Source organism: Corvus cornix, chromosome 1, assembly GCF_000738735.6.
Source record: "Corvus cornix cornix isolate S_Up_H32 chromosome 1, ASM73873v5, whole genome shotgun sequence".
Taxonomy (NCBI): Eukaryota; Metazoa; Chordata; class Aves; order Passeriformes; family Corvidae; genus Corvus; species Corvus cornix.
Genome location: NC_046332.1, coordinates 84,597,641 through 84,610,034, shown reverse-complemented (window position 1 = coordinate 84,610,034; position 12,394 = coordinate 84,597,641). Strand labels below are relative to the sequence as shown.

At 44.7% G+C, this 12,394-nt stretch overlaps 1 protein-coding gene and 1 long non-coding RNA gene across 4 annotated transcripts in view; one reads left to right on the top strand and one right to left on the bottom strand.

Moving 5' to 3' along the window:
- The window catches only part of SLC9A7 (solute carrier family 9 member A7), an 80,712-nt gene extending 71,634 nt beyond the window's left edge, over nt 1-9,078 (bottom strand). For 2 of the 3 annotated variants that reach the window (XM_039571380.1, XM_039571447.1), the window contains exon 1: nt 8,611-9,078. In XM_039571380.1, coding sequence (XP_039427314.1) covers nt 8,611-8,881 — 271 coding nt within the window. In that variant the 5' untranslated portion in view covers nt 8,882-9,078. The remainder of the gene's footprint in view (nt 1-8,610) is intronic. The other variant, XM_039571321.1, reaches the window with a different exon arrangement.
- A 168-nt stretch (nt 9,079-9,246) lies between these two features.
- On the top strand, nt 9,247-11,137 carry LOC120411955. The gene is made up of 2 exons (XR_005604569.1): nt 9,247-9,376; nt 10,918-11,137. It is a non-coding gene; the product is annotated as an uncharacterized LOC120411955 (long non-coding RNA).
- Nucleotides 11,138-12,394: the final 1,257 nt, after the last annotated feature.

Genomic DNA, 12,394 nt, shown 5'->3' with positions numbered 1-12,394 from the left:
CCTCCCAGCTAGCCAGGGAGCCCTCTGTGTTTGCTACTTTGAACTCCTCTAGGGAGCCTAACTTCTAAAGGATACTTTGAAAGCATCAGTTACACAGCAAAGCTAAAAGCCAATTAAAATAAGTTGGTATTTCAAGCTATGAATAACCAGTTTAAATATAGCATCTAGTAGCAAACACAAATACAGCATGAACTGTATTCTCTCTCTCTCAACCACTTTAAGCTATCAGCTTCATTGCTCCTACACAGAGAATCAAACACAGTATCAGCAAGCCAGAACCTAAGTAAGTCTTTGGTGAATTGCCATTACATGGAAAAGCCAATCCAGATCACTTTCAAAGATGCCCATATGAAGCCTCTACTTCTCCAAATGTAATTTTTAATACTTCACACTAGATAAAAGTAGAGTTTGTAGTTCACCTACTTAATCAGCCAGATCCTGAGACTGCAAGTAACAGTGCTGGGTATACAAGGAATGTAAATACATGATCTCCATACTCAGCAGAGTTTTGGAAGGGACAAGTGTGAGGTTTTTTTCAGCAAAGACTGTAAAGCAAGTTCTCTAACTGCAGCAGAGGGTGGATTCTGTGGCTAAACATTAACAATTCACTCACTAAGAAGGCATTTTAAGAAGAGTCAAGTTGTCTCATGGATAAGGAAAATCTTTTCAGAGTAAGGCCATTACACAATAAGTAAGTACAAAGAAGACTGACACAAAGGAATGAGAAATAGGAAGGATTGTGCAGCAGTAAAACAACAGCAGAGAGGCATATGGCATTTAAAATGCAGGTCCCCCTTTCACTACTGAAGGACTTGATATCAAGTGCTAAGAAGTGTATGTGTGGGGGAAATAATTTCTTAGAATTGGTGTGGAAGCAGATAGCATTCATTCTAATGGATTCTGAGTGAAAACCAAAAGCTAGTCATATCCATGTGGGACACTTGCTATTTTTAAACTATCATCAGTTATAACATCTTTCTGTTAGTATCTCATATTCAAAGCAATGGCAAAGGTTAACAGCAGTTTTCATATTTAATCCAATTCTTGAATTAATGGAACAGCCTCCAAGCCTCAGAAGCAATAACTACATTCACAGTGTGTTGGCACTGCTCATGGACACGGCGTGTCCTGCTGCAGAGCTGACACAGGGAAGGCTCTCACACGAAGGTGACACCAAGCCACACAAGCAGCTTTCTCTTCAGATAGCTACTGATGGGAAGACATGCAGGTGCACACACCACGCTTCCATAATCAGCCAGCACATTGAAGACTGTCATCTTATGCATAGACAAGTTAATTGCATTTTAGAATACATTTGTACCATGCTCCTTTGTTTCCACCCCTTTTTTTAAGAATAGTCCCCCAACTTCATAGTAAAAGAGCAGGTGAACATGTCAAACTTACTTTTTAAAAAATCTCCTCAATCCTAACTTATTTTTTTAAGTCTAAAGGAGAAGTGAAGACAGCTATGGAAAGGCATGGCATTCTGATTAAGCAGACCACTTTATTTAAATATTTCCACAAAGCCACCCCACCAAGACCCACAGCTTTGCTGTTCAAGCTCCCCCCTCAAGGAGCTTGCAAGGTAACAGAGGAGGAATCAGTAATATGCTCATAGTGTGCACTTACAATATGCAACAGGTATCTGAGTGCCTTCAGCTGCCTTTAAAGCCATCTACTACAGACCTATTTCAACAAGGAAGAGGCATTTTGAAAAAAGCTACAAACAGAGAAAGTGGCAGCTGTGGAGAAGTAGCCCGGACTACAGCAGACCTGCAAGTCCCACCAGTGTGGCATTAGGTCCAGGACCCTCCTGTGGCAGCAGATCTACCACATTGCTGAGCCATCAGGGGTAGCAGTGTAGCCAAGCCCACAGACACTCCTGGCAGCAGCACTGAATCCACAAGAGCTCTGCCAGGAGAGGGGTGTGATCTTTCTCCATGTATCACTCACACACATCTGCATCAAGAGAAATGAAGAGCTTACACCCAGCCTTTGAAAATGAACATGGAATACCAAAGCCATGAAAAAAGCACAAGAAACCACATATCTCCTCTGGCTAAGAACACAGTTCATCTCCTCAACTTTAATTTAGAGGGAGCCTTCAACTCCTTCTCCCCAATAAAAGAAAAAAAACCCGCAACAGTTTCTTCCACCATAACTCCCAAGGGCCTTAAGGTACTTCTAAAGTAAAGTGAATTGTATGATTTCAGGACATGGTAAAAAAAACCCACAAACCAACTGTTTCCTACAATTTTGCTTTTCTCCCTTCACACAGTTAATTGCAGGCTGAAGTGCTTTTTAACAGGGGAGAAAAAAGCAGAGCATTTTAGCTAAATTACCTCTCTCTGGTAGACAGAAAAGATCTGAACTGCTGAGAATGACTATGTATTCTTTACAACACTAGTAAAAAACCCTTCGACATAAATACTGTTCTAAAAAAATTGCTTGTATCACATTATTTCAATGTAGACACCACTTAGTCTAAAGCAGGGCGAGAAAGGCTATATTCAGTATTTAATGGGGATAAAGCTTTAATCCTGAGTCACAAATAAGTACTCTGTGCTGGGGAAAAAAAAAAAAGTAAGTCTACAAGCTGGTATTTATGGCTGTCAGCATGGAAACAACAGACTTGAGTTACATACTGAGGTTGTCTCTTGAACACACAGGGGCAGCTCAGCAGCCCTGTGCTGGACTCAGAGCATTTTAGCACGTAAGCAAGGAGAGAGCATCTGTGGTACACAACACCTGTTAAAGACCTAGATAGGAATTGCAAAATATTTTACTTTTGGCCCCTAATAGGCTGAGATACATAGTTCTGGACTGCAAATTGCATCCTCTTTCTTTTCTAATAATGGTGGAGCTGAGGTTCCTGCTTCACATATCTGGTTTCTAAATCAGTCGAGGGTGAAGCTGCCACCTCTACCCAATGGAGAGAATGGTTGTTCAGATAGCAGCAGATGGGGGTGGAAATAGCTCCCTACCAGAAGCAAGGAAAAGGTTTCACCCAACTCTCTAAGATATTTTGAACTACTCTGCAGAGCCAATTGGTATGGGAGGCCAACTTTCAGAAGGAAGGAGTGGGGAAAGGGCTGCTATGCAACAACAAAGTGAGATTTGTGGGGACTGAGGACACAAGAGGATCATAGCTAGCTGAACCATGACAATTTTCAGTCACAGGGAATCAAGCCCAGAGCTATCTTTGTGCGCTGCAGGAAACCATCCCGGCTTGCAGTCAAGGCCAATCCCCTGAGAAGGGAGAGTTTGAGTAAGTCAGGGGCAAGGCTTACATCTGTTTCCAGTTGTGTCAGGAGCACACACAGCAGAAGTCTAGAGTTTTCTCTAGTCACTCTGTTAGTGAGCCCAGGACACACAGTACTTAAGAAAGGTTGCACAGATACACCTAAATGCTGCCCAGAGCTGGTGGTACAGGTGACCCAGAAGCAACTTCCTGCTGTGTGGATAATTGCTTTGGGTGAAGGCAATTTCAGCGTTCAGGTGTTCTAATGTTTCTATGGCACAGGAAGTGAGAAAGAACTATTAAAGATACACTACAAAGGAATACACAGCTATAACCACTTCTGTTCAGCACAATACTTTTAAATTAAATATCTAAAAGAACAGTATCTGAACTGTTCAAGCTGTTTGAATGACCAATTACAGTTCATTACAGAAAATTTACAGTGCAGTATTGTGAAATCCAGAGATAAGATTACGTACCAGTTGCCACACAGATTTTTCTTAACACAGCCAAGGAAACTTTCCCTGTCACTTTTCTCTGGCCATCTTTAAAACAAAGCCCTACTTTACCAAACAAAAAGGAGGCAGGTGAAAATCCAGACCTGATCTCTCCCATCAACCTCTTCCCAAAAACATAGACGCCAAAGACTAAGTAAAGAAGCACCAAGATGGGGACACCATCAGCACCTGAGAAGTAATTTTGGGCATCCTGTTAGACTTGATAGCTTTTGTATACTCCCTCACCATCTCCTTTTCCATTTCCTCATTTGTGCCAAGAGCAGAAATTACTAGAGTAGCTGCAGATGCTCTGCATCTACAGATCAGATCAGTCCTTGTGTTCTTTCAGGGAGAATCATTGGAGGACCTGTACAGAGACATATTTCTATTGCAAAATAGCAAAGAAAAACTGGAAGTGGTTCCAAGAGAAATATTTTGAAGGGGAAGAAGGAAAACCTCAAGCTCCTACAGGGCCCAGATAAATGCAACACTAACCTGTCATGGAACCACCTCACTCTGACTACAAGCTTGTGTACCACATATGGGTTACCTCCCCTCAGCTCAGCACACTCCAACCAACCCAACCAGAGCACTCACACAGGAGCAGAAGGCAGGCAGGCGTGTGAGCTCTGTGGTATTACAGATCTGCCATCTGTTTGTGATAACTTTCTAATTCAGATGAGAATTACAGTACATGCAGAGGAACACCTTTCCCCTTCAGCCTCCGTGTGGTTCCTACAATTACACGGTGCTTCAGAGCAGTACCAACTTTAACAGCCAGGTATGTCACCAAAGGCTTCCTCACACAAAAGAAATCCAAGTTGCCATTTCTCTCTTCTCTGGCTTATGCCATGATCAGATGGTATTCTGGTGTTGGTTTGATAGAACTTCTCATGAAGATGAAGTTAACAAACATAAAAATGAACTAATTTATCTTAATTAAATACACTGCCCTTATAAAAACAAATTAACAAAACCCCCAAACCCACAGTAACAACAACAAAACCCTAACCTACACAAACAAAGCAACCCAAATGCACGGTCATGAGGACTACAGATGAATTGTACTCCAAAGATATTTCAGAAACACCAGCAATTTATAAGCTATCCAACTACCCCCGCCTGAAGAGCAAACTTGAAATACATGTAGGTTAATAAAAGCTATATAGCATTTCTTCTAAATTTCTCTCACAAGAAGAATTTATAGTTTTTCCACCCAGTCACGGGCCATAAAGCAAGCTCATAGAAAAGATTTGTATTACAATTAAAACATACTGAGCAGCCAAAAAAATTGAGCAAGACTTACCTTAAAAGCCTGTAACAAAGTGATTTAAAATAATATTCGGGAAGAACAAGCAGGTTGCCAGAGAAAGGATAATGTTCTCAAAACTGGGTGCTCAGTTATGATCCTAAACCTAGTATTAGGAGGCTTATGCCAAAGGGGCTTATTAAAAACCAAGACTAACATTATTTTGCTGGCAGTGGAGATGAGTTAGGTCATCTCTAGAATGAGTAGATAGATACTAGAATTCTAACAGAGAGCACTGCAGCCAGATGAACTAAAAATAGACCTTTTCTGTATATTACTCTGTGGATACAGAAACTTAGTCTGATACAGAGTATTCCAGAACAGATACAATGTTACAGCTTTTCTCTCATTTGTGTTCCACAAAAGGTAATCTATTCCTCTTCATAGATTCTTTTTCTTTCACTGTACCCAGGTTCAGTTTGCTTTTACTTTTCTCTGCAGCACTAGCACATGTGGCCCCCAGACATTCCAGAACAACCCCACGGACAAGCAGGTACCTGATGGGACTGACACCTATGCTGATTCATGGGTGTCCAGTTGCCTGAATTATCACTTATGAAAAGGGACAAAGTAATTGCCTACTGGCAGTGATACCACTGGATCTGCTGGGAAACATCTACATATCCAGACAGCTGCCTCCTAAGGAGCAGAGTACCAGGGGCCCACCACCACTTCCCACCCTTAAGTCCACCCTGAGCTCTCCAGGTGCACGGCCCATCATGTCCTGTTGCTCCTACCACACGGTGATGCTTCTCAGCAGAGAACCAAGAAGCCTGCAAAACTAAGTCGCCAGTGAACATCTTCAGGACAAACATGTCTCGGAACACTTCATCCTCCAACTCAGACCAACGCTAAGAAAAGCAAGCATCACAATCATTATCACAAGTTGAAATACATGTATCAACAAAGTTTCAATTCCTTAATTTCTCTTTTGTGGATTGGTGTTTGCTTGCTTGCTTGTATTGGATTTTTTGATTGCTCCATAATAACTTGCATTAGCAATATTAGCAATACTGTTGCTGGAGCAGCTGATATTTGCTAGTATTTAACTTCCACTGAGCAGCACCTTTGTTGTAGTTTCAACACTAGAATTTAATTGTATTTAGCACTTTATAAGCTAAATAGATACTTGTGCTTTTAGGACTACAAACTGGCATATTGCCTTATCATTTTGTGTTTAAGGCAGACCAATCAAACATATGCACTTTAAATACATATATAGTTTTTTTAAAAGTGCATTTCTTAGATAGCAAGTTATCAGCAAAATAGAAACCCATCTATCAGTTTAACTGCTGTCTTTTAAGCAACAAGGAAGGAAGAGGAGACTTAAACCCAGTTATCAGAACTATAACAGAAAGTTACTATGGCACTTACTGTGTTATTCTTTTTCCTCTAGAGAAAGTCTGTGAAATGCTTAAGTGAAGCCAGGTCTCAGCAGAGCTTTACCAGAATGGAGGCGAATCATGTTAGGTAGGAACTGAACTCGCTAAATACATTTCCTGGGATGTTTGCCATGACAAGGCAAGAGTCAGTTTGTTTGGGGGCAGAACACCATGTATTTTGATATAATAAGGGGACTCATTTAGAAGGCAAGTGTATTGAGGAATGATCTATGAAAGCAAAATTATTGAGGAATGATCTAGGAAAGCAAAATTATTTAAGTGAGGGCACACCTAGAAAATGCAATAGTTTGAGCCAATTACTCTTTTTTGGATGCTGCCAGTGGGGCTGAAAAGACATAGCATAGTGCCTTTCCTAAGACAAAATTTCAGCACTTGTACATCAAACTGGGAACCTAACACCCCTTTCACAGCTCAGGAACTGTGTGTTAAAGCAAACTAATTTGAGTTTAATAAGAGGCAGAATGCCTCCAGTTGAACAATTTCTCATTTCCCATGCAGCTCATCAAAACACAAACCCAAATGCCCTTGATGCCCTGACACTTGTATTGCATGCATTAGCACACCCACATACACAAGATTCTCAGCATAAACTAAGCCACTGAAATGATCGTAAAACATCATAAATGAAGTTTCCAAAGGTGACAACACTAGGGTAATACCTAAACATCTTCAATACAACCTTACCCTGTCTCTTTTACAATCAATACAGACAGTTAATCTACTGTCTCCTGGGCACTCTTCAGCTGCTAAGCATTATCATGCCATCGCATAACTTACTTACATGCCAGTTGTTAATTTGTTGGTTTTCAGCAATGAGCATATGTAAAGTACACAGCAATGCAGCAAGGAGATCAGTGACTAAGAGCAAATTGGGATGGTTTAAGAGAAGCATCAGCAGAGGAAAATTCCACTGCTTTGCAAGCAATCACATAGCTCTCAAGAGCAGTAGTAGTCATCGCGGAGGAAACGCTTCACTTTCCCCCTCCCCTCGAGTGCTGAATTTCTCATGTATGTTTACACTCAATATGCTTATCCCGATCAACATCGGGCAGGTGTTTCACACGATTCAGCAGGAACAGATTCCGCTGGCGCAGGAGAAGAAGTGCCCTCGGCACTTGTGGCAGTAGCCAATCACCAGCAGACAAATAATTTTTCAAATGGATGGCTGCTCTTCAGCGCAACCCACTACGCTCTGCGTAGCAAACTGCGCAGCGAATACAACCGTGGAGTTCCCCGCGGAGCGAGGGCTCTGCGTCCCCAGTTCAGGCTCACCTGCCGCCCTCTGCGCCAGGCATTCACAGCACCAGGGAGAGCAGACCAACACCATTAACATTTTCCAGCAGAACCCGGCTCCTCTGGACCATCAGCCCCACATCGCAGGGGAGACAGACAACTTCTCCTGAAGGATTTACTGTCCCTTTACTCATATCCACCGAGGAGAGGGGCCTGGAGTGGGCGAACTCAACTCAGTACAGCCCTCGTTCCACCAGGAGGGCTCGGGATGAGCCGCGAACAGTGTCGGGGTGTCTGGTGTCACTGCGGTCAGCCAGGATCCGCAAACGCGGGCCGCCAGTGACAGCAGGGCGCCGACAGCCAGGGACCAAACCCGGAGGCTAAACACGCTCCTTTCCGCGCTGTGCGGCCACAGCACGGCGAGGACAGCGCGATGGCGCTTTCCAAAGTCATCGCCGCGATGACTTGCACGGCTCCGCACTCCATGCTGCTGAAGTGTACTGCCGGCCAGCTGCCTTTCTGCGGAGGGAAGGGTCACTGGAGTGCTGTCCCCGGCAGCACGGCCACGGCGGTGGGGCGCACCTTCCCGCAGGACAGCGCTCCGCTGCCGCACGGGAGGCTGCGGACCGCGGGTTCCCCCTCAGTGTCCTTCTGTCCCCAGCCCCACGAAAAGCACCGGCGAGGGGAGGGGACCCAGGAGCACCGGCGGAGACTGTCGGGCTCTGCGGCGAGGGGCTCCCCCTGCCCGGGGCTTGGCCTACCCGGGCGCTGCCGCCCGCCAGCCGCAGCGGCTCGGTGCTCCTCCGGCGGCACGGAGGGGCACGGCCGGTACCGGGCCCGCCGCCACCCCCGGCCCCTCCCGGCACCTGCCGGGGCTGAGACCTGGGGCTGAGGCGCGGGCGGTGCCGCGGCCCCGGCGGGACTCACCGTAGATCATGGCCAGGCCGGTCTCGTGGAGGAAGCGGACGCGGCGGTGCTTGAAGAGCCAGATGGTGAGGATGGTGAGGGTGAGGAGCAGGATGAAGGTGAGCAGGCTCACGCTGTCCTGCCGGTGGCTCTCCTCCGCCTCCTTCTCGGTGGCGAGCTCCTCCATGGCGCTGCTGCTGCCGCCGCCGCTCCGCTCCGCCGCTCGCAGCCCCCCGGCTGCCAGCAGGAGCAGCAGGAGCAGCGGGAGCCGGCGGCGCAGGGACTCGGCCATGGCTGCGGGAGCCGGGATGTCGCGGCGCCCCGTCTCACTCCGGCGGCGGCCCGCGGGCACTGCCCACCGCCCGCCCGGCTGGCGGGGGAAGGAAAGAGGGACGGCGGGAGGGGCGACCCCGGCGCGCAGGAGCCCGCCCGCCGCCGCCTCCCCCAGCCCCTTAAAGGCGCAGCCCCGCCGGCGCTCGCCTCGGCCGGGCAGCGAATGCTGGTTCGCCGTGAGGACGCAGTGTCGCTGCTTCTCCAGTTCCCGGCCCGGCCTGCCCCGCCCGGCGGAGGTGAAGGGGTGGGTGGGATTTCCCCCCCCGCCCCCGCGGGGCTGGTTCTGCTCCGGGAGCTCCAGGTGCCGCCTCGGCGGCGCGGGCAGAGCTGCGGTGCCGGTGCCGCTCTCCCTCCCCGCGGTGCAAGGCGAACCTGTGAGCGGCTCTGACACCGGGGCGGTGTTGGAAATCATCACCCCAGAGACCACCTTGCCAACTTGAAGGCTTTCATCCAGGTACATCCTACTGGACATTTGCTTTTAGAAGGCAAGACAATTGTAGGAAATGAATAGAGAGCTAGTCAGCAATTTTCACTTGAAATCTTTTTCTTTTCAGTAAAAAACAACATATGTTTACTGTTTTAAAAATAATCTCAATTTAAGGGAAGGAAAGAAAAGTCACTTTTTGCAAGCAACCCCAAATCAACACTTTCTCCTTTAGGTTTTTTTTTTTTTTTTTTTCTTAAATGAATCGCAACACCTTTAAAAGATGAAATACTGAGTAATGAAATTGTTTGGGTTTAAAGAAATACAAACAGCTGTAAAACTGGGTTTGTTTTTGTTTTGGGGGTTGGTTGGTTGGTTTTGGTTTTTTGTTTTATCACCTTCGGCAGTAGGGTGCTTTGCCTTTGGCTACCAGAGGAACACCCCCCAGCTTCCAGTGGTGGTGTAAGCAATGCTGATATTTCTGCTCCTGGGGCGTTTCTCCCAGAGTTGTTACTTTCAGTCACAACATCTAACGTGTATTTATCCATTATTTTGCATAAAAAGAAAGCACAACTACTTTGGCCACGTGTTTAATTAGTTACATGCTAGGTCTTATCTCCTTTAGTGATGCGCTCTTTCTTAACATCGTTGCCATGTTTCTGTGGTTGTTTATTAGGGTGCTCTAGTTACAAGAAACTTTTTTCTCCTGCTAATGAATCTGAAATTGTCTTTGTGTCATATGCTATTGTTTAGGAATTCCCTTTTATATATATTTCAAGATGACAGCTATGTAAATCTACACTTCTATTTATATGTAGTCCTTTTAAATATGGTATTTACGCAAACTCTTCTTAACAACCTTAAAAATCCAGTGTAATTAGGTGCAATTATATTTAATATTTGATTGTGCAGGGCTGAAAATTTACTTTGATAGTGCCATCATTTGTAAACCTCTTAGAGATGAAAAGCAGTAATTTCCCTTGAAGACCTTAAACCTATGAGAACCATTAAAAATTACTGCCTCAAGACTGACTTATGTTAAATCTCACATTCAAAATTAACATTTCTGGTACAATAAGAGCATTATGCCACTAAATCTTTACTGTGTATCTTTAGGATATACAATCTACATACAATGTAACATATACCTTTAGGATATAACAACCTACAGGCCTCACAGCAGACTAGAGTTTTGCACTACCGTGCTAAGTATGTGTAATGCTAATAAAGTTGTAAAATTAAAAACTGAGTAGCAATAACAGGCTCTCTTCTGGGTCTGGTTTTTATGTGCTGCATAGTGCTGGGCAAAGTCTGTCACTAAGTGATGCCTCTTTTTAAGGAGACAATTTCCATGTATATTGTAATTTTATCCACCTCTCAGCTGAGCTGCAGTCAGGGTCTTAAATTACTTTCTGCAAAGCCTTCCACCAGTAACCTGTGTTTTATTCTTCAACAGTTCTCTGCATACTATGCCTCTTGCTCTCTAGGCAACAATGAGAAATATCCAGGCAATTATTTTAATACTTAATGATAATAGACAAATTTTCCTTTTTTTTTTTTTTTTTTTCCAGCTGAACTCTGTTGTTTATGGAGGAAAGCATTCATCCATGGTTTGGCGTGTCAGTGCTACCATCAGCTCAAGCCTTGAACACTCGCATTCCCATTTCCCAGGCTTTTTCACTGCTGTCCTGCCCCTGTAGCCTTGGACAGGTATCACCTTATCCTAGGAATCTTTCCCCAATTATTTTTACCAAACTAAAAATATAATGTTCACCACTGTTGTGATGAAAATGGTGATGAGAGCATGATTGTTTCTGCCAGTGTAGAGTACCAAAGTTTAATAGTGATGTAATTCACTTCTCTTCAGCTCAATGTTCTGTGTAATAAGTTGTTGCCAGGGAACTTGATATGCAGAGCATATTTGGTTCAGACAGGCCAAAACTTGCTGTCTCTTACACTCATGGATTGGTATCATGGCGCATAAATACTTAAACTGATTTAAACAGCATCATCTAGAGTGTATGCTATCAACTAAGGAAAAAAGGTATCAAGTTGAGCTTCTTTATACATCTCTGTAAACCAGGCTGCATCCTTGTAAGAGAGCCGTGTTGGCATAGCTCAGTTCCTCGCAGCGGTGTAGCTCCCAGTCTCCGTGCCATCTTCAGTCCATTAGGGCCATCAGTAATCTCACCTCAAGGGGTAATTCCAACACCATAATAACCCTGCAGTTACAGTTTGTGCTCCAGACTTTTTTTGGCAGGCCTCCACCTGCCTTCCCAAGCTGTTCTGCACTAAAACTTCATGTTCTCTACAGGTGGGACTTCTGCCCAACAGCCACCACATATGTTGCAGAAGTCAGCCTGCCTGCTTAGCAAAACTGTCATTTGATTCTATTCTGCTTTCTTTCCATTTGTTAATTTTGATCTGGGCCCAGGCAGAGGTCTTTGATCTGCTTGCTGTTTTAGAGGCCCTTCTTAAGGCAGAAACAATAAGGTTCCTTTGGGACATGGAAGGCCAAGTGGATAACAACAGAGGTATCAAAAGCTTCAAACTAAAGCTATAAGATGGCAGTGAAATAGGTCAAAGGACAAAATACAGCCATTCAACAGAGTTCAGCCATACTTGGAGGGATGCAGGAGGATTTTTGTATTAAATGCTAATACATATTTACATTTGCACATAGTTGGTAATTGACTTGCAGGATTGAGTCATATGAGTCTGGCCAAAACACCGCAGAGTGAGATATGGTTCAGCTTACCCTTTGTTTACCAGTCTTGTCTTATTAAAATGTTCATTCTGCCAGAAGCACCATCAAAGAGTCCATTCAGCACTGTTATAACTTCCTGTGTCAAGAAAGTCATTGTTATCACATGAATTGATACACACTTCGGATTTATTCTTGTTCCCAGAGTTGAATACTGTCATGCAAGGTCCTATTTTCAAGCTCTCTCTCTCTCCAACTGTTGGTGGTAACATCATCCACTCCTTGTCAATCACACTGGAGAACTGGTGCTCTATTGAGACCTTTTCTGTATTATGCAAGTCTGT